This window comes from Cervus canadensis, chromosome 23 (genome assembly GCF_019320065.1).
Source record: "Cervus canadensis isolate Bull #8, Minnesota chromosome 23, ASM1932006v1, whole genome shotgun sequence".
Lineage (NCBI taxonomy): Eukaryota > Metazoa > Chordata > Mammalia > Artiodactyla > Cervidae > Cervus > Cervus canadensis.
In genome coordinates, this window is record NC_057408.1 from 17,737,684 (window position 1) to 17,758,949 (window position 21,266).

General features: G+C 56.6%; 1 protein-coding gene across 2 annotated transcripts in view; it reads right to left on the bottom strand.

Annotated features, from left to right (window-relative positions):
• Positions 1 to 1,951: 1,951 nt before the first annotated feature.
• The window catches only part of NFATC1 (nuclear factor of activated T cells 1), a 57,111-nt gene continuing 37,796 nt past the window's right edge, over positions 1,952 to 21,266 (bottom strand). For both annotated transcript variants that reach the window (XM_043443710.1, XM_043443711.1), the window contains exon 6: positions 1,952 to 7,287. In XM_043443710.1, coding sequence (XP_043299645.1) covers positions 7,073 to 7,287 — 215 coding nt within the window. In that variant the 3' untranslated portion in view covers positions 1,952 to 7,072. The remainder of the gene's footprint in view (positions 7,288 to 21,266) is intronic.

A 21,266-nucleotide genomic window follows, 5' to 3' on the forward strand; every position in this document is an offset into this window, starting at 1 on the left:
CACCACAGTTCAAAAGCATTAATTCTTTGGCACTCAGCTGTCTTTATGATCCAATTCTCACATTAGTACATGATTATTGGAAAAACCATAGCTTTGACTATATGGACTTTTTCTGAAAAGTGATGTCTCTGCTTTCTAATGCTGTCTAGGTTTGTCAAAGCTTTTCTTCCAAGGAGTAAGCATCTATTACTTTCATGACTTCAGTCACTGTCCACAGTGATTTTGGAACCCAAGAAAACCTGTCACTGTTTCCATTTTTTTCCCCATCTGAGGGGTAAAAGTGAGGGGTTGGGAGGGAGCTCTGAGGGTTAGTAAGGCAGTCAGTGGAGTAGCTGAGAATCTTTACTCAGGGTTAGAGAGACCACAGGAAAAATAACATCTGTTTGATGAGATAAAAGGGGAAGAAACCTCAGCGGTGGGCTTCCCCTTTTGCCTACTGGGGCACCTGAACCTTTAAGGGGGTGCCGTGGTGGGGGTGGGGGTGTAGTGAAGAGGCATATCCCGGACATGCTGGGCCCAGACAGGAGGCCAGTGCAGGGCTCTGCTCTGAGCGAGGCCTGGTCCCGTGGGCAGCCCCCAGGAGAGCCACAGGGGCCAGGGTGGAAGCAGAGCTCCTGCCCATCGCCGTCAGCTGGGGTCTCTGATGAGCCCCCTGTCGACAAGTTGTTGGCTGGACCCAGTGCTGTCCACGACTGGAAAGGGCAGGCTGGGGTCACAGTGTTTCATTCCTCTTAGGAACAGACGCAAGAACTACCCACCCCCCTCCCCTATACACACATCCTCCTGCATCTTCCCTGAGCACTGCGGCCTGAGCCAGGATGCTGCCCAAAGTAAAGGTGGAAGACCAGCAACCCCCGGTGGATGACGCTTCCCACAAGGGTCCCCGGGGTTGAGGGTGGGCGCTCAGACCTCACTCCCTTCCACAGACACAGTCTGGGTAGGAGCCCTGCAGGGAAGCCATGATGGCCCCATTTCACAGATGGATAAAGAAAGACCAGGTCAGGGTAGGGCTGAGGTGGAGGGGCCCCGACAGAGGGTGGGAAGTGGAGCACAGGGTCCCGGCCCCGGTCCTCCTGGCCACGACTTCCTATCTTCCCTCCATGAGGTCATGGGTCCGAGCCCCCATCAGGCCCAGCCCCGGGGCTCCGTGTGGGTTATTTCGGGGGTGGCTTTCTTTCTTTGATATGGTTGTGCCAAAGACACCTACGGTTTCCTACAATGTCTTCTCTCTACTGATAATTTCCACCTTCTTATTCAGCTTTTCCACCGACACAGAGGTTTTTTTTCTTTACAGAAGTATTTTGAACTGCAGGTAACATGTGACCCTCCCGGATCGTGAGGGACCTGAAAGAGGAACCTCTGCTGTGTCTCACGTCAGATGTCCCTGCAACAGGATGTGGTGAGCTGTTATACCACAATTTAATAAGAAGGGTTTTTTCCCTTATATTTAATTTTTCTCTAAAATGCTCCTGAGGTGGAAACTATTGTTTTTTTCCTAAAACTTATGTGGCAGTTTGAATTGTTGTTTTAATCTGGGATATAGACGCAGGATGTGTGTATCTGATGCCCACACACAAACCCACCTCTCTATATAAATATGGGATTGAGTGAAAAGGAAGTTACATTTAAAAAAAAATACCAAAACTAACATGTACAAAGCACATAGTTTTCACCTGTACTTGACTGACATTGGTAAATGTTAACTATATCCTTCCTGAAACCATAGAAAGATGTCTCTGCTATTCATAAACGAGTGTGCAAAGTCACTAATAATGTGAAAAGTCCTTTTAAAGTAAACTATTTGGCTTTCTTTTGACTCTGCTGTGAGAGTAGCTGGCATCAGAGCCTCCCGTTGTGCTGAAACGCCGCGGCTTGTCCCTGCGGTTTCCCCCGTGGGCTCCGTGTGACTATCTTCAGAACAGAGCAAACCTAAAAGGAATCGTGAGTCTGAGTAGTTTTTTACATATTTCTCTCCTTTCAACGTCTGACCTTTAAGTAAACGTTCCCACGTTTCTGAATTCTTGGTTTCTGAATGCAACTACAGATCTCAAGACAGATCATAAGGAATGAACAAACTATTTACCCAACTCCTACGGTTAGTTTCTAAGCCCCTGCATGTGTATTATCCTGCAGCAATCCTATGGAGGTAAAGGTGGGGAGGCTCAGCCATCCTGGCCCCTGAGAGAAGGTGAGAAGCTGAGACCCTGACCTGGTGACCTCAGCCTGGGGCCGCCCCTCCCTACCTGCACACACCACGGGTCTGGAAGCTTCCAGACTGCTCCCTTGGGCTCCACGGGGCCGCGTGACCTGCTCTTTCTCAGTATTGACTATGAAAGTCGGAAAGGCTGGCGAGACGCACACAGGGGCAGGGACCCTGGCAGCCAGGCTGGCAAAGCCCTGCTCGCTCGCCCTCCTGCAGGGTTGGCCCCCGCCAGGCCCTCTCTGCCCCTGACCCTCACCGTCCTCACCCGCAAGGTGCTCAGAACACAGAGGCCAGAGAGGCCGAGGCCACAGTCTTTCGTCTCCTTTTCCACGGCATGTTTTCAAAACAAAAAATCCACACCCACCCACCACCACACATACACACACAGTGCACTGTTTGAGCCAGAAAGACTTTGTCTTTCGTTTTTCCTGTATTGCTTTTCTGTGCTTTAGAAACTTTTTTTTTTTTTAAGGGAGAGACGTTGCAGGCGACCAAGGAATCCACAGGGTCTCTGTGCTGACCATTTCCCCTGACCTGGAGGAGCTGCACGTGGGCAGCTGGCCCCGGCTCCCACATTGCAGGCAGCCGAGCCTGCAGGTGCCCCTCGCTGTGGGTGCGGGTCCAAGGCCAGGAGGGGCCTCAGAAACAGCACCCCGCCCCCGCAGTGGTGCCTGCGCATGGTGCCGACAGGCAGGGGCTCCGAGAGCTGCTCCCAGCCAGACAGGCTTCTTGCAGCTCCAGCAGGCTCTACCCAGTTTTAAGGTCTGACATCCAAGTGGCAGCTGCCCACCATCCACACGTCCCTCCTGCTTATGATCACCTCTCATTCCTGTGGCCCCGAGGTGGCTCCTCATCGCCAGCATCCCCACCTTATCTGTCCGAGACTTTATCACCAAGTGCCCCACTTCCTACCCTAAGTGAAGACACAATATGTGTGCTTCTGGGTTTGACTCTAGAATAAATCGGGACTTTGAACACGGTGATAGTAGTATCACTTTGCTCTGAGAGAGGAAAGAATGAGTACAATGGAAAACCCAGGGTCCTGACACCCGCAGGTTCCCGAGACCCCGGGAGATACAGGACGGCACGTGGTCAGAGTCAGAACACAGAGTGCAGTGGGGCCAGGGCTGCACAGGCCGCTGGGCGTCCTCACCTGGCCTCCAGCTCCCCGAGGGAGCGGCCTGCTCCCTGGGGCCTGCAGGTCCTGCTATGAAGGCATGGGCGTGCCTGAGGCCCTTTCCGCCCCGTGAATCGCCAACTCAGTCTTGTCAGATGGAGAACAGACCCCTCCTGGACTCGAGCTCCCTGTGCCGGGGATAGGCGAGGCATGACGCGGTGTCTCCCAGCCCCCTGGGGTGATCACTGTTCGGATCGCTGTGGACGGGACCAGGAGGGCAGGAGACACAGCGGTCGCCTCACCGTGGGCTGGCTCACCGCAGCCTGCGCTGGGAGGCCCTGGGGTCTGGTCTGTGTCCGCGCAGCGGGACAGCGGCTGAGGAGGCCCCATCAGCCTCGCCTCTGGCCTCTGCAGAGGGAGCAGAGCTGCTCGAGTGCCTTCCGGGGAACTTTCAGTTACCGACTACCGGTAAGAGAGAACCTGACCAGCTGTGTGAGGGGCGGCCGCCCTGTTCTAAAGCCCCTGAGAAGTCTGGGTTCAACCACGAGACACAAGACGGGACGTGGGCCCGGCCCCTCCGCTCTCAGTTTCCACGTTCCTGATGTCCCGCGTGGATCCCTGTCCTGTCAGAAGAGGACCCGTGTAGGTTTCTCAGGTTAATGACATCGCCACGTCCCTGAGTGGGTCACAGACACCAGCAGTGTTGCTGGGCTCTTGCTGGACATGGGCTCAGTGACACGCAGGACAGTGGCCTGTTCGCACGGGCGGCGGGCTCTGCCCTCCTGCTGCAGGCACGGGGCAGGAAGGGCCAGGAGAAGCAGGTGCCAGAAGCCTCCGGCTGTCTTCACACAGCTATCTCCTGGTCTCTCAGGCCTGGGTTTGGGCTCAGAGAGTAACAATCTAGCTCAGCAATGTTAACCTTGCCTCACGGTTTAATCCTTGCTTTCAAGTTAACTTACTCAGATAAAGACCATGCCTTACAAATAATACTTTTGTGTCAATTAAAAAAAAAAGTATTTGTTGATATAATGCCTAATTACATACCTGTGTGTGTGTTAGTCACTTAGTCGTGTCTGACTTTTTGTGACCCCATGGATGGTAGCCTGCTAGACCCTTCTGTCCATGGGATTCTCCAGGCAAGAATACTGGACTGGGTTGCCATTTCCTTCTCCAAATTACATACCTAACTACATACAATACACTTTAAAACATCTTTCTCTTTTTTGATAGTTACGTTCCAATAAGGAATCGAATTGTACTATGGATTTTTAAAAACTGACAGTATTTATCTACTGCTACTTAGCAAACTAGTCAGCCCAGCAGGGACACTGTCATTTTTTTCCATTTCTGGTTTTACAACATGCTGTGATGTTGCTTTTTTAACGAAGAGAACTAGTTCTTTAGAGCATCACTGTCCTTTAGACAAGAGCAATATAAGAAACAAAGAAAGTCTTGGTGACTCCCCCAAGGGGTTCCCACAGAATTCTGTCCCCATCTCAGCGCGAACGCACCACCCCATGCCGTACGAGATCCCATGACTTTCCATCAAAGCTCATGATCAAATTAAATACAGCACATAAGTAAGTATACGGCACAAGAGCAACTATTACTTCTTCACTCCATCTTCCTCCAAGGGGTAGAAAAACGCACATCCTTCTAGAGGACAAGTCATCAAAATCATTCTTATTTTTAAGGGAAAGCCAAAATAGCTTTCTGAAGAGCAAAGCAAAACAGGAAGGATATTCTTTCCCATTCCTATAACTAAAAGATAATTTAAAAAAGTATTTGCTAACTTTCCCAGAAAATGCACCTTTGGCTAAAGTTAGTATGTAAGTAACTTAAGAGGATGATAATTTAGGTGGACGGAAGCAGAAATGTCTCAGCCGAATCTATTCTTAAGGAACTAACTTCTAGGAAGTCTCCGGATCATGTTTGCTGTGCTTGCCTGCAAACCTAGTGATTCTTGGGTAAGGAAGCCCTTTCTGGTGGCTGTGCGTCCTTGCAGACATAAGGACGTTCACTCCTGATTCCGTCACCGATGGGATGGATGTGTCCCCATTTGCACTGGATACAGGCAGGCACACTCGGTTGTCTCTGTGGACTTGAGCTAAGCCATGATTCAACACGGTTAAGGCCACAGTTCAGAGAGCAGAGGCACCAGGGGAGTGTGTGCCCCGTGCAGGAAGCATGAGGTGTGGCTCTGTGTGGGTGTTCAGTTTCCTGAGAAGAGGCGACCTCGTGGCAAGTCCACCTCCCTCACAGGTGGGCACTGGGCAGTCTCCCAGGTCCAGCGTGACCATGTCTGGTCCACCCGCAGCCCCTTTCCCTCCCTGAGGAGGTGCCGCCCTGTAAGACTCTGGACTGAAAACGGTGATTTTTGCCACGTGTGCATCACAACTGCCGTAATTCTGAAAATGCAGAGTTGCAACAGCACTAAAATCATTCTTCACTTTTTCTTTTTTTCCAGAGATGCTTTGTGAGGCAGTGGAAAATAAAACAGTTTCTCAAGTTTCATTAAAAAGTAAGTTCTCGTGTTACCTCGGGTGTCCTGGACCTATTTCAGCCTTCACTTATTTTTATCTTTTTAATCATAATAAGCCACTGCCACGGGGCCTGCTATTTTTGGAAGGAGAGAATGGGATGGCAGAGGGGCTGGATGACAACAGTCACGGTTTTAATAAAACATGACCCTCCCAGCTGGATGCGGGTTGGCCCTGACAGGCACCTCTGTTACGCGGGGCTGCCAGCCATTAAAACAGAATAATTGTCCTGCCTCCATGGCCACTTCCTCATTTAGCCTGAATACTCCAAATAATGCAAACGGCCCGTGTGGAAACTGCAGCGTCCGTGGGGAGTGGGGGCCACGTGACGGGAGGGTCCCCGCTCGCCCCTGGCCTCCCGCTGGTGTGTGCGGTGGACGCCTTCCATGTGACCTGGGCCATTATTCTAGCTGTGCCAAGCTCGCTCCGCATTACTCACTGGGGTCATTAAACCACCAACAAGCACTTTTCCCGGGCCTGCTTTGTGCCACTGGGGAACACATTGCCCCAGTGATGAAGTTCCTATGCTGACAATTAACAAAGTTGGAAAAATAAAAACAATTAAGAGACCCGTTTAATTAAAAAGTAAAATTAAACAAATAGACCTCGACAAGGAGCCGCTGTGGTTTTGGCAGGCGTGCCCTGTCCCTGGCTTAGGGAGCTCGGGCCCCCTTCCCGGTTGCGGGCACCCCTGGACCCGCGACAGTCAGCATGGGGCCAGTCCTTCTCTGTGGGGCCGGGGGGGAGGGGGGCGGTCAGTGAGGTCAGAGGTGCCTGCTCCGAGTCTGGGGCTCTTAGGACCATCCGGTGCAGGATCCATGACCTCTCAGCTGGCACCAGTTTTGGTCGAAAGACGCTGCCAATGAAGGAAGCTCCGGAGACATGGGTTCACAGGAAGAGAAACCCTGCCTCAAAGCTAACCGTGACCCTGAACTAAGCCCTCAGCCCCCCGAGCATCAGCAGTAGGTCTGTCTGGTTTGACTGCGTCCGCACATGGCCGATGAGAGGACTGCGTCTGAAGGCAACACAGGGCAGAGGGGTGACTGCCGCTGTCCCCTCCCCCACGGCGGGGAACCTTGTAAGGGGCCAGGGACCCGCACGCAGTCCTTTTGTCCCCTTTCATGACCAAGCACCAGGGTCAGAAGGAAGCTGGGGACAGGCAGACCCAGCATCCGCCATCCTACGATGACCAGTGACACACGGGCCTGTGCCCTACTGGGCCATCACCCCACCCTGCTCGGACTGGCCACCTCCCCTGCCTGGCCCAGGCCCGGAGCTCCTGCCAGCCAGGGACGCTGTGCCGCCTGTGGCAGACCCCGAGCCCCATCCAGGCCCACCGAACACTCTAACAAGATCCCAGGGACCGGACATGCTAAGCAGACGCCAGGGACTCAGTTCGCACCCACGAACGTCTAGGGAGCCCTGGGCTGGCTGGGGGGCAGACAGGAAACCTTCTGGGTGCCACAGAAGAGAAGTCTCTAGAGCTGCTGTGCTGAAGTCCACGCCCATGTCCCTGTGGACAGAAAAGCACGTTTTCCTCACCTTTAGAATATTCTAAACTATCGTTCAAATCACTGAGAAGAGGTTTTGTGCTGCAGACCCCGGGCAGCCCATGGACGGACAGCTAAGAGCTTCTGGCTGCTCACTGGGGGGCGAGGCTGGTGGCAGGGGCTTGGCATGGACCTCTCGCCTGTTCACTGGGTTATGCCCCTAGTTCAGTGTCAACTAATGGCCTTGGAGCCCCTAGCCCCCCATGCTGGGCACAGAGGGGTGGATGTCCTTGTCTCCGAGGGTGCAGGCACGGCCGCTATACGGCAGCATGCCCAACCTCCTGGCTCCAGAGTCCCTCCTGAATCTCACCGGCCCCAGGCCGTCATGTCTGCCTGCGTCCCCACCTCAGCTCGGGCCCAGCTCACACAGGGTGACCCGGACATGCAGTCCCGTGGCCAGCCTCGCCAGCTAACCCCCGACCTCCTCACGGCACGAGCCCACCTGGAGGGTCAACTGTACCTGCGGGTTGACAAAACCCACTAACAGCAGAACCTGTTTGCTCACTCCATAAAGAGCAGATCCATAAAGATTTGGACAGGAAAAAAAAAACCACCACAGAAGGCATGAAGAAAAAAGTGCAACACCAACTTGGTAATCGATGTGTAAACTCCTAATTTGGAAAACATCGGAAAGAGAGTGAAGCAGGGAGGCAGAAAATTCGGGCAAATGAGACAGGTCCCATAATCTTCAGGACATATTGACCCTGGAGTAGGAAAAAAGCAAAAACCAAGATTGAATTTTTGTATTGATTATCCAATTATTAATCTTTATAGAAACTATTCCAACACTGCACATAATGAGTAATTCATCAAAGTATATTAGGTGCCATGGAAGTTGCCTTCAGTATAAAGGGCCATTAAGTTTCTTGTAATTGCACATTACTGGAGCTTTCCTCGCTCTAAATCAAATCAACAGGACCGGCACGCACGCACTCTAATTGACTCTGTAATGACGCCATGCCCCTGGTGGCCACGAAAACGAGCAGCCCCGCGGACCCCATCTCAGGCCTCAGGCCGCATGACCCCTGCCCTGCGGACCTGTCTCAGGTCTCAGGTCCCAGGTCCCACGACCCCGGCCCCACGGACCCCGTCTCAGGTCTCAGGTTCCACGACCCCAGCCCTGCGGACTGGTCTCAGGTCCCACAACCCCGGCCCGCAGACCCGGTCTCAGGTCGCACGACCCTGGCCCCACGGACCCCGTCTCAGGTCCCAGGTCCCATGACCCTGGCCCCGTGGACCCCGTCTCAGGTCTCAGGTCCCACGACCCCAGCCCCACGGACCCGTCTCAGGTCCCACGACCCCGGCCCAGCGGACCCTGTCTCAGGTCTCAGGTCCCACGACCCCAGCCCTGTGGACTGGTCTCAGGTCCCACGACCCCGGCCCCATGGACCCCGTCTCAAGTCTCAGGTCCTAGGTCCCATGACCCCGGCCCTGTGGACCCGTCTTAGGTCCCACGACCCCGGCCCCGCGGACCCCGTCTCAGGTCTCAGGTCCCACGACCCTGGCCCCGCGGACCCCGTCTCAGGTCTCAGGTCCCATGATTCCGGCCCCGTGGATCCCGTCTCAGGTCTCAGGTAGCAGCCCACAGAGGGGTGTGGCCGGGTCCCACACTCCTCAGGGGAGTGGGCAGGGGATCCCCTGTGTTTCCATCTGGCACCTGGAAAGGTCGCCCGGACTGAGGACAGCATGGGGGGCCACGGACCCTCCCCAAGGAGGGTCTCACAGGCTGGTTTCTGGAGGAGGTTCTATCAGTTGACCTTGCCTGCACTTGACAGACGCAGAATCAAGGCTGGATATGTGTCCCCCATGCTGATGACACTGCACTTCCTATGTGACCCAGAGATGCCACTTGAGGCAGAGAAGCAACAGCCCCTGCGGCTTTGCTCCATCTCTGCTTCTCCTGAAATGGCCTCTAAGAGTCCTGAACCTAAACCTGGATTCACCGGCCTCTACGACTCACCGGCAGCTGCTGGGGGCCATCTAGAGCACGGCTCTGTCTCCCAGAATTGTTATTTATATTTTAAACACTGTTTAACCTGCTCTCCCTGACTCCACTCTAACTTCCCAGGGGTGAGGCATCTGATCCGATCAGGCGCCTCGACTACCCGGCAATGCCCCAGCAGAGCCAGCAATCTGCAGACACCGGTTGGTTTCTGTCCTCTTTGAAAGTTGGATTACTCTCTACCAGGAGACTCACTGAGGCTTAGTCTGGGCCCCGCAGGCCTCGGAGATCTCGTTCTCCAGCTGTGAAGTCATGGTCACAGTAACTTCACCACATCTTCCTTCTTGTGGGGCAGAGCTTGGAAACTCAACATTAATCCTTCTCTGTTTATCTAAATTAGATTTCTTTTTTCTTTCAGAAGAACACTTTTAAACATTAATTAATTAATTTTTGGCCATGCTGGATCTTTGTCGCTGCAGGCAGGCTTTCTCTAGTTGCAGAGATGGGGGCTACTCTTCATTGCAGCGCATGGAGTGTGCTGCACTGCACTCTAACTGTGGTGGCTTCTCGTCGCGGAGCATGAGCCCTGGGCACACAGGCTCCAGCTGTCGTGGTGCACACGCTGCAGCTGCCTGAGACCTGTGAAACCTTCCCGGCCCAGGGGTCCAACCTGTGTCCCCTGCATTGGCAGGCAGATTCTTAACCCACTCTACCACCAGGGATGTTCTATCTAAATCTAATTTCTGAAGAAGCCTTGATATAGCTCTTCAAAAACATAAAAACAAAACTAAAGAACCAGCACGTGGAGAACAAGCTGGGTAGGATATTTGTTCACAGTGTCAGCTCAGACTAAAGATCACTGAGGCCTTCCAGTGGTTTCTGGACGGGTTGTCTCTATACCCAAGCTGTGCTGGGCTTTCACGTGGGATTCAGACAACTGAGCTTCAGGATAAATTGGGGCCTATTTCCATCACAGGGCGTGAAGAGACCCGAGATGAAGTGACAGGAGTCTCGAGCCAGGAGTGGGGCTCCGAGCTCAGCACCTTCCCACTGGTCACGGCCCCTGGTCCACAAATCGTCAGAAAAGCTCACTGCACAAGAGCATGGTCTTATCCAAATACTCTATAGATTCAGCAAGCCCCAGGAATCCCACAAGTTTCTGCAAAGCCCTGTGGTGGGCAGGGTTACAAACTGCTGGGATCGAAGGGCATGATTCTAAAGCCACGGGAAAAAGCCATGTTTCTAAAGCCTCTAAGCAGCCAGCGACAGGGAGGGCTCCATGAGGGAACCTCCTCCAAGGGTCCTGCGTTTCTAAGTCTCCTCCTTACTCTCCTACCAGTCAGGAAGCACTGGACGCCATCTGCAGAGTGAGGCTCGCCCGCGGCCCCCTTCCTGCCCTCTGTGTCGGGAACCCACTGGGGACCTCACCACCCCAGGCAGCCTAGGTGACCCCAGTGCCGGCTCTGAAGACTTAGTGATGGTGGTGATCGGACACCTCCAACTGACCGATGGTGGCCAGGGGACATCAGCATCCTTACGGCTCAGAGGTCGTGACCTCACAGCCGACCTGGGCTTGCGCAGAGAGGAACAGGACGTGGTACAGAAGGGGGCAAGGCAGGCGAGGGCAGGGGCGCGACGCTGTGAGGCTGCTGGAGAGCACAGGTGGCAGCCCACTCGCAAGAGCCCACCTGGCTCACTGGGCTAGCCTGCTGCTGAGTTTCCATCCACACACTTCCCTGCAGCCCGCGATTCTGCAGCATTGTGGCAGGAAACCACGTGTGATCTGATGCGAACGACTGTCTCCATCTTGGTGAGCAAAGGAGGTGTCGTAGCTCAGGGGTTACAGGTGCAGGTGCGGGGGTGATGGGCATGGTGGGGTGTGACAGGTGTGTGTAGGAGTGACAGGTGTGGAGGAGTGTGACAGGTGTGTGGGGTGTGTGACGGGTATGTGTGGGGGGTGACAGATATGTAGGGGGTGACAGGTGTGTGTGTGTGTGACAGGCATAGTGGGGTGTGACGGGTGTGTGGGTGTGACAGGTATGTGGGGTGTGATGAGCGTGTGTGGGTGTGACAGGTGTGTGTGTGGGGTGACAGGTGTGGTGGGGTGTGATGGATGTGTGTGGGGGTGATGGGTGTGGTGGTGGCAGATGTGTGTGTGGGGGGTGACAGGTGTGTGGAGGTGACAGATGTGGTGGTGGGTGATGGGTGTGTGTGGGGGTGATGGGTGTGTGTGGGGGTGATGGGTGTGGTGGTGGCAGATGCATGTGTGTGGGGGTGACAGGTGTGTGGGGGGGGCGGGTGTGGTGGTAAGTGATGGGTGTATGTGGGGTGACGGGGGTGTGTGTGGGGTGATGGTGTGTGTGGGGGTGATGGGTGTATGTGGGGTGACAGGTGGTGTGTGGGTGATGGGTGTGTGTGGGGGTGACGGGTGTGTGTGGGGTGATGGGTGTGTGTGGGGGTGATGGGTGTGGTGGTGGGGTGACGGGTGTGTGTGGGTGTGACAGATGTGTGTGGGGATGATGGGTGTGTGTGGTGATGGGTGTGGTGGTGGGTGATGGGTGTGTGTGGGTGTGACAGGTGTGTGTGAGGGTGATGGGTGTGTGTGGTGATGGGTGGGGTGGTGGGTGATGGGTGTGTGGGGTGACAGGTGTGTGTGGGGGTGACAGGTGTGTGTGGATGTGACGGATGTGTGTGGGGGTGATGGGTGTGTGGGGGTGACAGGCATGTGTGGGGGTGGCGGGTGTGTGTGTGGGGTGATGGGTGTGTGTGTGGGTGACGGGTGTGTGTGGGGGTGACGGGTGTGGTGGTGGGGTGATGGGTATGTGGGGATGATGGGTGTGTGTGGGGGTGACAGGTGTGTGGGGGTGGCAGGTGTGGTGGTGGGTGACAGGTGTGTGAGGGGGTGACAGGTGTATGTGGGGGTGACAGGTGTGTGTGGGGTGATGGGTGTGTGGGGGTGATGGGTGTGTGTGGAGGTAACAGGTGTGTGTGGGGGTGACAGATGTGTGTGGGGTGACGGGTGTGTGGTGGGGTGGATGGGTATGGTGGTGGGTGATGGGTGTGTGTGGGGGGTGACAGGTGTGTGTGGGGTGATGGGTGTGTGGGGGTGATGGGGTTGTGTGTGGAGGTACAGGTGTGTGTGGGGGTGACAGATGTGTGTGGGGTGACGGGTGTGTGGGGTGTGGGTGTGGTGTGGGGGGACAGGTGTGTGGGGGGTGGCGGGTGTGTGGTGGGTGATGGGTGTGTGGGGGTGACAGGTGTGTGGGGGTGATGATGTGTGTGGGGTGACGGGTGTGTGGGGGTGATGGGTGTGTGTGGGTGTGACAGGTGTGTGTGAGGGTGATGGGTGTGTGTGGTGATGGGTGTGGTGGTGGGTGATGGGTGTGTGTGGGGTGACGGGTGTGTGTGGGGTGACGGGTGTGTGTGGGGTGATGGGTATGGTGGTGGGGTGATGGGTGTGTGTGGGGGGTGACAGGCCCGGGGGGAGGCGCTAGGCAGGGCAGGGGTGCTGCGCTTCGCTGTCTGGACAGTGGACGGGTGCTGGAGGACAATGGCCTGTGCTCCCAGGGCCGTCTTCCATCCAGCAGAACACCGAGGTGACAGGCAGACTCCGACATACCTGATTTCAGCTCCTTTCTTAAACTAAAATGCCTTAAAGCTGCCTGCACATCTCCCCTCCAACACGGCCAGGACACTGCGTTTCCAGCGTGGCCACAGACGGCCCTGCGCCACCAGAGCAAACACTCAGGTGACGGCCCGCGGCGGCCACCTCTGCAGCCACACTGCTTTCCTCCGACCGACCGTCTGCCAAGAGGAAATCGCTTGCTGCCCTGGGAGCCTGCGAATCCCAGAAAACAATCTTAAATCCACAAAAATAATTGAACTTTGCTTCTACTGAGCCACCCGTTCCATTCTGATTTTTATTACAATGTCAACAAGAGTTTAATTTGTTTTAAAGTTTAGGTTCTTAAGCCTGAGTGATATACGGTAGTTTACAGCTTGCTGGCAACAGCTACTGTGGACCAAAAAAAACACCAAACTGCACAGAAAGGCGATTCTGAGTCTGACGCTGGGAAAGCCAGGAGCCCGGCCAAGAGCAGCAGACAGCAGGCTCTCCTGTGGCCAGGACGGGGGCCCCGACACGTGACGTGGTCTGTCCCCTCCTGGCCAATCTGAGTCTGGGGATGGCAATTATGAGGAAATGCCCAAAGTGTGGTTTCTCTCATCAAATGCAGCCAGGTCATCTTGGTGCTGCTGTCTTGTTGGGCTCTGTCCTAAAGACGATCCCAGAGAAAACCCTTGAGGGGAAGGAGTGTGTCAGGCCCCCGGGTGTCCCCCCATGTACCTCCCCACTTCAGGTGTCTCCCCACCTGGGGACAGTGGACTGTCCCCACTCCCTGGGTGTCCTTTTCGGGTGTCCCCCCATGTACCCCCAGTACAGGTATCCCCCACTGGGTATTCCCACCCTGCTGGATGTCACCCCCCCCAGGGTGTCCATCCTGGGTGTCCCCCCAGTGTCCCCGCCCCCAGGTGACCCCACCCTACTGGGTGTCACCCCCCCAGGGGTCCCCCCTGGGTGTTCCCCTAGTGTCCCCACCTCTTGGGTGCCCCCCCGGGTGTCCCCACCCGAGTGACCTTCTCATTCACCGACTTTGGTCTGTGAGTTTCCTGTCTGTACAGAACGCTCCGACCTCACTCACACTCACAGGCGAGAAGTTAACTCCCGAGGCCGCTGCTGGGGCCCTGCCCAGTCTCGGCTGAAACCTCTGCAGAGACACAGAGTGGCCTGCAAACCAACCAGGCTCGGCACGTGGAGAGACGACGGGGAGGCCTGAGACGGGCTGTCCCCAGAGCCCTGGGGGCAGCAGAGGGAGCCGGCGGGGCCTGGGTCACGTCTGGACGCCAGGCCTGCCCGGCCACACCTCCCTGCTTCCTCCTGCCAGGCCCGCCAGCCGGAGCCGGGGCATCACAGCGGTCTCCCCACGCCGCCCAGGGCGCTCCCAGGCTGTATCTGGAGAGCGGCAGCTGTGCGGCCTGATACGGCGAGTGGGGAAGCCTTCCCGGGGGAGGGCGGGCGGGCTGGGACTGATAAGGCCCCCTGCCCAGCCGAGGATGCATCCTGCACTGTGTGCCTTGCTTCAGAGCCTGAGAGCCGGCCCTGGGTTCTGGGCGATAACTGTCTGCATCCTCCAGAGGCCGGCGCGGCCCATTGTCTCAGGACCAGGCTGTGATTAGTCGGGGTCCCCTGGGCCTGATAACGGCGGATGTTTGAGAGGAGGAATGGACCGTCTTTATTCTTAACTGTGTGGAAGCTTCCACTTTGTAATCTGTAAGGAAGGAAGAACCCGGTGTCAAAATTCAGACTGAAAAGGGTAAAGGGGCTCAAGGCTTTATGCCCAGCTGACGTGAGGACCCACATGGCTCACGCTTTAAAGAGAATCCTTTATTTAGCTAAATAGTAAGTGATGGAGAAGCACACATATTTTTATTCCCCAAGAGAAACTCTGCTATCAGCATTATTTTGTGTCATATAAAAATAGAATTAGAATTTTCTCCCATCGCGCCTGAAAAAAGGTTGTGTGTGTTCCACATACAGAAGCAAACACGCACAACGCACACATGCCTTCGCTTCCAAAGCACTTCTCTCCTTTGGCATTGAGTGTTTTAGCAAAACCGTAAGTAATGCCAACGAAGCTGCACAAGAGGTCAGACCTAGAAACGTCCCCAGGCCAGGCTGCCTCTCTGGACACCTTCATATAAATGGACCCACATAAAATGTGGTCCTTTGTGTCTGGCTTTTTCACTCTACATGTTTTCAAGGTTCAACCATGTCCTACCACGAATCAGTACTTCATTCTTCCTTGTGGGTATGGATACAGCACACTGTTTAAAATCTGTTCCATGGACATTTAGGTTGTTTCACATGTTTGGATATGACATACAATGTCGTTAAGGCAATTTGTGTGCAAGTCTTCATGTGTACATACGTGTTTTCTCTGGGTAGATGTCTGAGTGTGGGATTGTTGGGTCTTCTGGCGAAGGCACGGCCCAAGTGACTGTACTCCTTATATCCTCACTGGTAACCTGCGAGAGTGCTCACTTCTCCACGTGCTCTCCACAAGTTGCTACCATCTCTGATTTTTCACAGCATCTCTCATGGGTGTAAAGGTGTCTTCCTGGCATTCCCCAGGACTGACGATGTTGAGTATCTTTTCATGTATTTATTAGCCATTCATGTATCTTCTTTGGAGAAATGTCTATGTAAATCTCTTACCCAGTTTTTGACTGGCTGTCTTGTTATTAAGATATGCAGCTTTTCCATGTTCTAAGTCTAAGTCCTTTATCAGACACTTGTTTTGCAAATACATCCATCTTGCATGTTGCTTGTCTATTTTTTTGGCCATGCCACATGGCTTGCAGGATCATGGTTCCCCCGACCAGGGACTAAACTGGGCTATGTGGCTCCACTCCATGGAGTGGGGGGAGGGGAATAGCCCCGAGTTACAGCACCACAGATCTAGTTTTCCAAGGTCCAGGTTCCCTTGAATAAATGCTTTCCAGTTTGCTCTGCCTCTGGGTAGTTGTGAGGTTCTGGAATAATTGATCTGAAAGTTGTGTCAGTGTTTTTACTACTTTTAGGGACTGCTATCTCACCAAGGTCCTCTCTGCATCACTTTGGAAGTCCTGCCTTTCCTCCAGTTCTCCTTGGGTCATCAAAAAGTGCCTCCACTAATAACAGAGATTCTCTGATGAAGGAAACACATACCACACTCCACACTTCTCTTTGGCTTTCAAGGCAAGTCCACACATGAAAGCTAGACTCTTGAGCGGGAATCTTTGCTCACTGCATCTTAATGACACAGCTCGACCTCAGGGGCCCAGAGTCGGTGCTTACATCAGGGTTGGCGGGCAGGTCACGGCGGACCCCGGTTCTGTCCCTGCCGCGCTCCGAGCAGCTCCAGTGACACCTCTCTCTGAGCTTCAGCCTCCCTCTCTGTCAGCTGGGGCTGAATCGGCGGTTCTGCCCGCTCAGGGCTGCTGTGAGGCTGAATTCGTCAACAGAAACTGTATGTACAGTCACTCTGGAAGGAGCCCAGCCTACGCGCTGGCACTGTTCTTGTCTGTGTTTTCTGCGTGCTGGTGACAGTGTGTCAGGTAGGACACACACAGCTCTGATGGGAACACAGTTTCTTGAACACCAATCATCTGGGTTCTCGCCTGGACCCAAAGGACGGCTGTGCCAGGCAGTCACTCTCCCTCAGGAATCCACACGGAAGGGACACTCCTGTATCAGAAAGGTCACTCAGAAGTGCCACACACCGTTGGCCCTCTGCCTGGCCCTCTATGGCAGGGCCGCCACACGCCCACTGCTCTCAAAAAGATAGGCGTCCAGCAGATGCAGACAGGGCCCTCCGGCCCCGGTCACCACTCCTCAGAGACCCCAGGCCTGACGCCCATCAGCAGCGGGGCTTCTGAGCATCTTTCCCCTGGTGTCACTGCACAGCCATGTGCCAGGTGTGGGCTCATGTGTCTGAAAGGACCTGCCAGGCCTGCTTGCTCTTCAGTGAGGAAGAGCTGTGAAACGTGTGGCATCGGAGAGCAAAGACGTGGAGAGCAGGCCTGGAGCCGGGCGGTGCTGACTAAGCCCCCTGGGAAGGCGCCCACCTCTCCGCAGAGGCACATCCACTAGAAGACCACGTTCGGTCCCAACGCGCTCACCTGCCAACGCTCTCCCGCTCAGGGCCAGCCCACAAGGGAGCCCGCACCGTGACACAGCCGCGGGGCCCTGGCGCGGCGGGCCAGCACCAGGCTCTGGCCCAAGCGGAGCCAAGGGGCTCCGGCTCCACAAAACCTTCCCAGCTCCTCCCTCCGCCTCCTCCCCGCCGCCACCCCCGTCAGATTCCTCTTTCTTTCCCTCGAGTTAGTGACGCCAAACAATTCTCCACTTAGAGAAGGAAGTAAGCTAAGACCTAGGATTAAGGGAGAAGGTTCACATTAGCTGAAAGCAAACCACCAGATGCCCCTCAAGTGCCCAGAAAGCAACTGGGCTGAAGAACCCTGGATGAGAGTCGGGCGGCCTGTGCTTCCTGCTCACGTCGGCATCTGGCATCCGAGGGGTGGCCCGAGCGGCTGAAGCCGCAGGGTCACCCGAGCTGCGGGAGGCCAGGAGACGCTCGCTGTCACAGCCCAGCGGGCTGCATCCCAGGGGCCAGGCACAACGCCTATTTATAGAGGCCCTTACTCAGCGGACACTCAGAGCAGCCCCTGCCTCCCCCCTTTCTCGTGGGCATGTCCCTGCGGCGCAGGCGCAGCAGGAACACACACACCGGCCAGGACCATGGAAGCACAAGGCCTGATCGCCGCCCGGGGTTGAGTGGCAGTGTCCAGGGCTCCTGCTGTCACCGGCTGTCACTCGGGTCTATCTAGACAGGGAGGAGGGTATTTATTTATTCCGAGTCTCACACCGTCTAACCCTTGGAGGCATGGCGTCCCTGGAAGCCTGGCTCAGGGTCCCTGTGCAGACTCACGTCCCCGCGAGGCTCCCAGGGCCGAGTGTGGAAAGGGCTCTGTGCCCTTCCAGACTCTTGGTGCTGGGAGGTGCGGGGCTGGGGCTCTGCTCCCAGGATTCCCGTCTTGGGAGATGAGGCCTGTGGGTCATCAGGCTGATGGTAGTCCCCACCCCGGCCGTCTCCAGACGCCGTGCTCTAAGGACTGACCCTCAGGACCCGTGCATGGCCAAGTGCACCCTCTACCCAGCAGGTAGAACCCACCGTCTAACAATCCAGCGTGTTTGATCCAGACTCTTTCAATCATCACTAGGAGTGGGGAGGCCTCAGAGCTGGGCCCTGGGCCAGGTTAGTAAAACTTTCCATGAGGAAAGCCCGCGTTCGTTCCCAGAGCAGCCCCAGCTCAGGAAAGAAGGGGGGTGTGGGGGGAGGGGGGCGCAAGCCAGACTCAGGCAGACACGGCCTGGCCGCCTGCTCCACCTGCTTGTTGTTTTAATGACATCGAGACTTCTGGAAACCCGAGACCCCTGGAGGGGCCTGAAAGGGCCGATTGTGGCCGAGGCCGCGGGGTGGGCTAGGGGGACACAAGGGAGGGGTTGGCAGCGGCAAATGACACCCTGAGACCGTCGCTGGCTCACAAAGTGGGTCCTCACGTCAGCAACTTAGGGCCCCCCATGAAAAGATGGGACAGGCCCCGGAGCTTCAGGGATGTTCACAATGCTGCCAGCAGATCCACGTCAACGGGAGCAAGTCCAGGACACAGAGATCAGTGTGTACGCGAGTGTGAACTGCCCACTGTACAGCCAAGGAGCGAGTCCAGAACACAGAGATCAGTGTGTACGCGAGTGTGAACCACCATGTGCACACCCGGGGAGCGAGTCCAGGACACGCAGACCGCTGTGCACGTGTGTGAACCACCATGTGCACACCCGGGGAGCGAGTCCAGGACACGCAGACCGCTGTGCACGTGTGTGAACCACCATGTGCACCCCCGGGGAGCGAGTCCAGGACACGCAGACCGCTGTGCACGTGTGTGAACCACCATGTGCGCCCCCGGGGAGCGAGTCCAGGACACGCAGACCGCTGTGCACGTGTGTGAACCACCATGTGCGCCCCCGGGGAGCGAGTCCAGGACACGCAGACCGCTGTGCACGTGTGTGAACCACCATGTGCACACCCGGGGAGCGAGTCCAGGACACACAGACCGCTGTGCACGTGTGTGAACCACCATGTGCACACCCGGGGAGCGAGTCCAGGACACACAGACCGCTGTGCACGTGTGTGAACCACCATGTGCACACCCGGGGAGCGAGTCCAGGACACACAGACCGCTGTGCACGTGTGTGAACCACCATGTGCACACCCGGGGAGCGAGTCCAGGACACACAGACCGCTGTGCACGTGTGTGAACCACCATGTGCACACCCGGGGAGCGAGTCCAGGACACACAGACCGCTGTGCACGTGTGTGAACCACCATGTGCACACCCGGGGAGCGAGTCCAGGACACACAGACCGCTGTGCACGTGTGTGAACCACCATGTGCACACCCGGGGAGCGAGTCCAGGACACACAGACCGCTGTGCACGTGTGTGAACCACCATGTGCACACCCGGGGAGCGAGTCCAGGACACACAGACCGCTGTGCACGTGTGTGAACCACCATGTGCGCCCCCGGGGAGCGAGTCCAGGACACGCAGACCGCTGTGCACGTGTGTGAACCACCATGTGCACACCCGGGGAGCGAGTCCAGGACACACAGACCGCTGTGCACGTGTGTGAACCACCATGTGCACACCCGGGGAGCGAGTCCAGGACACACAGACCGCTGTGCACGTGTGTGAACCACCATGTGCACACCCGGGGAGCGAGTCCAGGACACACAGACCGCTGTGCACGTGTGTGAACCACCATGTGCACACCCGGGGAGCGAGTCCAGGACACACAGACCGCTGTGCACGTGTGTGAACCACCATGTGCACACCCGGGGAGCGAGTCCAGGACACACAGACCGCTGTGCACGTGTGTGAACCACCATGTGCACACCCGGGGAGCGAGTCCAGGACACACAGACCGCTGTGCACGTGTGTGAACCACCATGTGCACACCCGGGGAGCGAGTCCAGGACACACAGACCGCTGTGCACGTGTGTGAACCACCATGTGCACACCCGGGGAGCGAGTCCAGGACACACAGACCGCTGTGCACGTGTGTGAACCACCATGTGCACACCCGGGGAGCGAGTCCAGGACACACAGACCGCTGTGCACGTGTGTGAACCACCATGTGCACACCCGGGGAGCGAGTCCAGGACACACAGACCGCTGTGCACCGTGTGTGAAACCACCATGTGCAACACCCGGGGAGCGAGTCTCAGGACACAGACCGCTGTGCTACGTGTGTGAACCACCATGTGCACACCCGGCTGAGCGAGTCCAGGACACACAGGAAGCGCTGTGCACCGTGTGTGAACCACCTATGTTGCCACACCCGGGGAGGAGTCCAGGACACGCAGAGCGCTGTGCACGTGGTGAACCACTACGTGCGCCCCCGGGGGAAGGATGCGATGTCCAGCGACACGCAGAGCGTGTGCACGTGTGTGAAAACCATCCACGTGCGCCCCGGGAGCCGAGGTTCCAGACACCGCAGAGCGCTGTGCATGTGTGAACCACCACGTGCGCCCCCGGGGAGCTTGAGTCCAGGATCAACGCAGAGCGCTGTGGCACGTGTGTGAACCACCACTGTGCGCCCCCGCGGGAGCGAGTCCAGGACACGCAGAGCGCTGTGCACGTGTGTGAACCACCCCGGTGCGCCCCCGGGGCAGCGAGTCCCTAGGACACGCAGATGCGTCTCGTGCACGTGTGTGAATCCACCACTGCGCCCCGGGATGCGAGTCAGGACACGCCAGAGCGCGTGCCACGTGTATTGTGAACCACCACGTGCTCCCCCGGGGAGCGAGTCCAGGACACGCAGAGCGCTGTGCCACTGTGTGTGAACCATCCACGTGCGCCTCCCGGGAGCGATCCAGGACACGCAGAGCGCTGTGCACGGTGTGAACCACCACGTGCGCCCCGGGAGCGAGTCCGGCACCACAGACCGCTGTGGCACTGTGGAACCAACCACGTGCGCCCCGGGTGAGCGAGTCCAGGACACACAGAGCGCTGTGCACGTGTACGGTGAACCACCACGTGCACACCCGTGGGTGAGCGGAGTCCAGGACACACAGAGCGCTGTGCACGTGTGTGAACCACCACGTGCACACCCGGGGAGCGAGTCCAGGACACACAGAGCGCTGTGCACGTGTGTGAACCACCACGTGCACACCCGGGGAGCGAGTCCAGGACACACAGAGCGCTGTGCACGTGTGTGAACCACCACGTGCGCCCCCGGGGAGCGAGTCCAGGACAC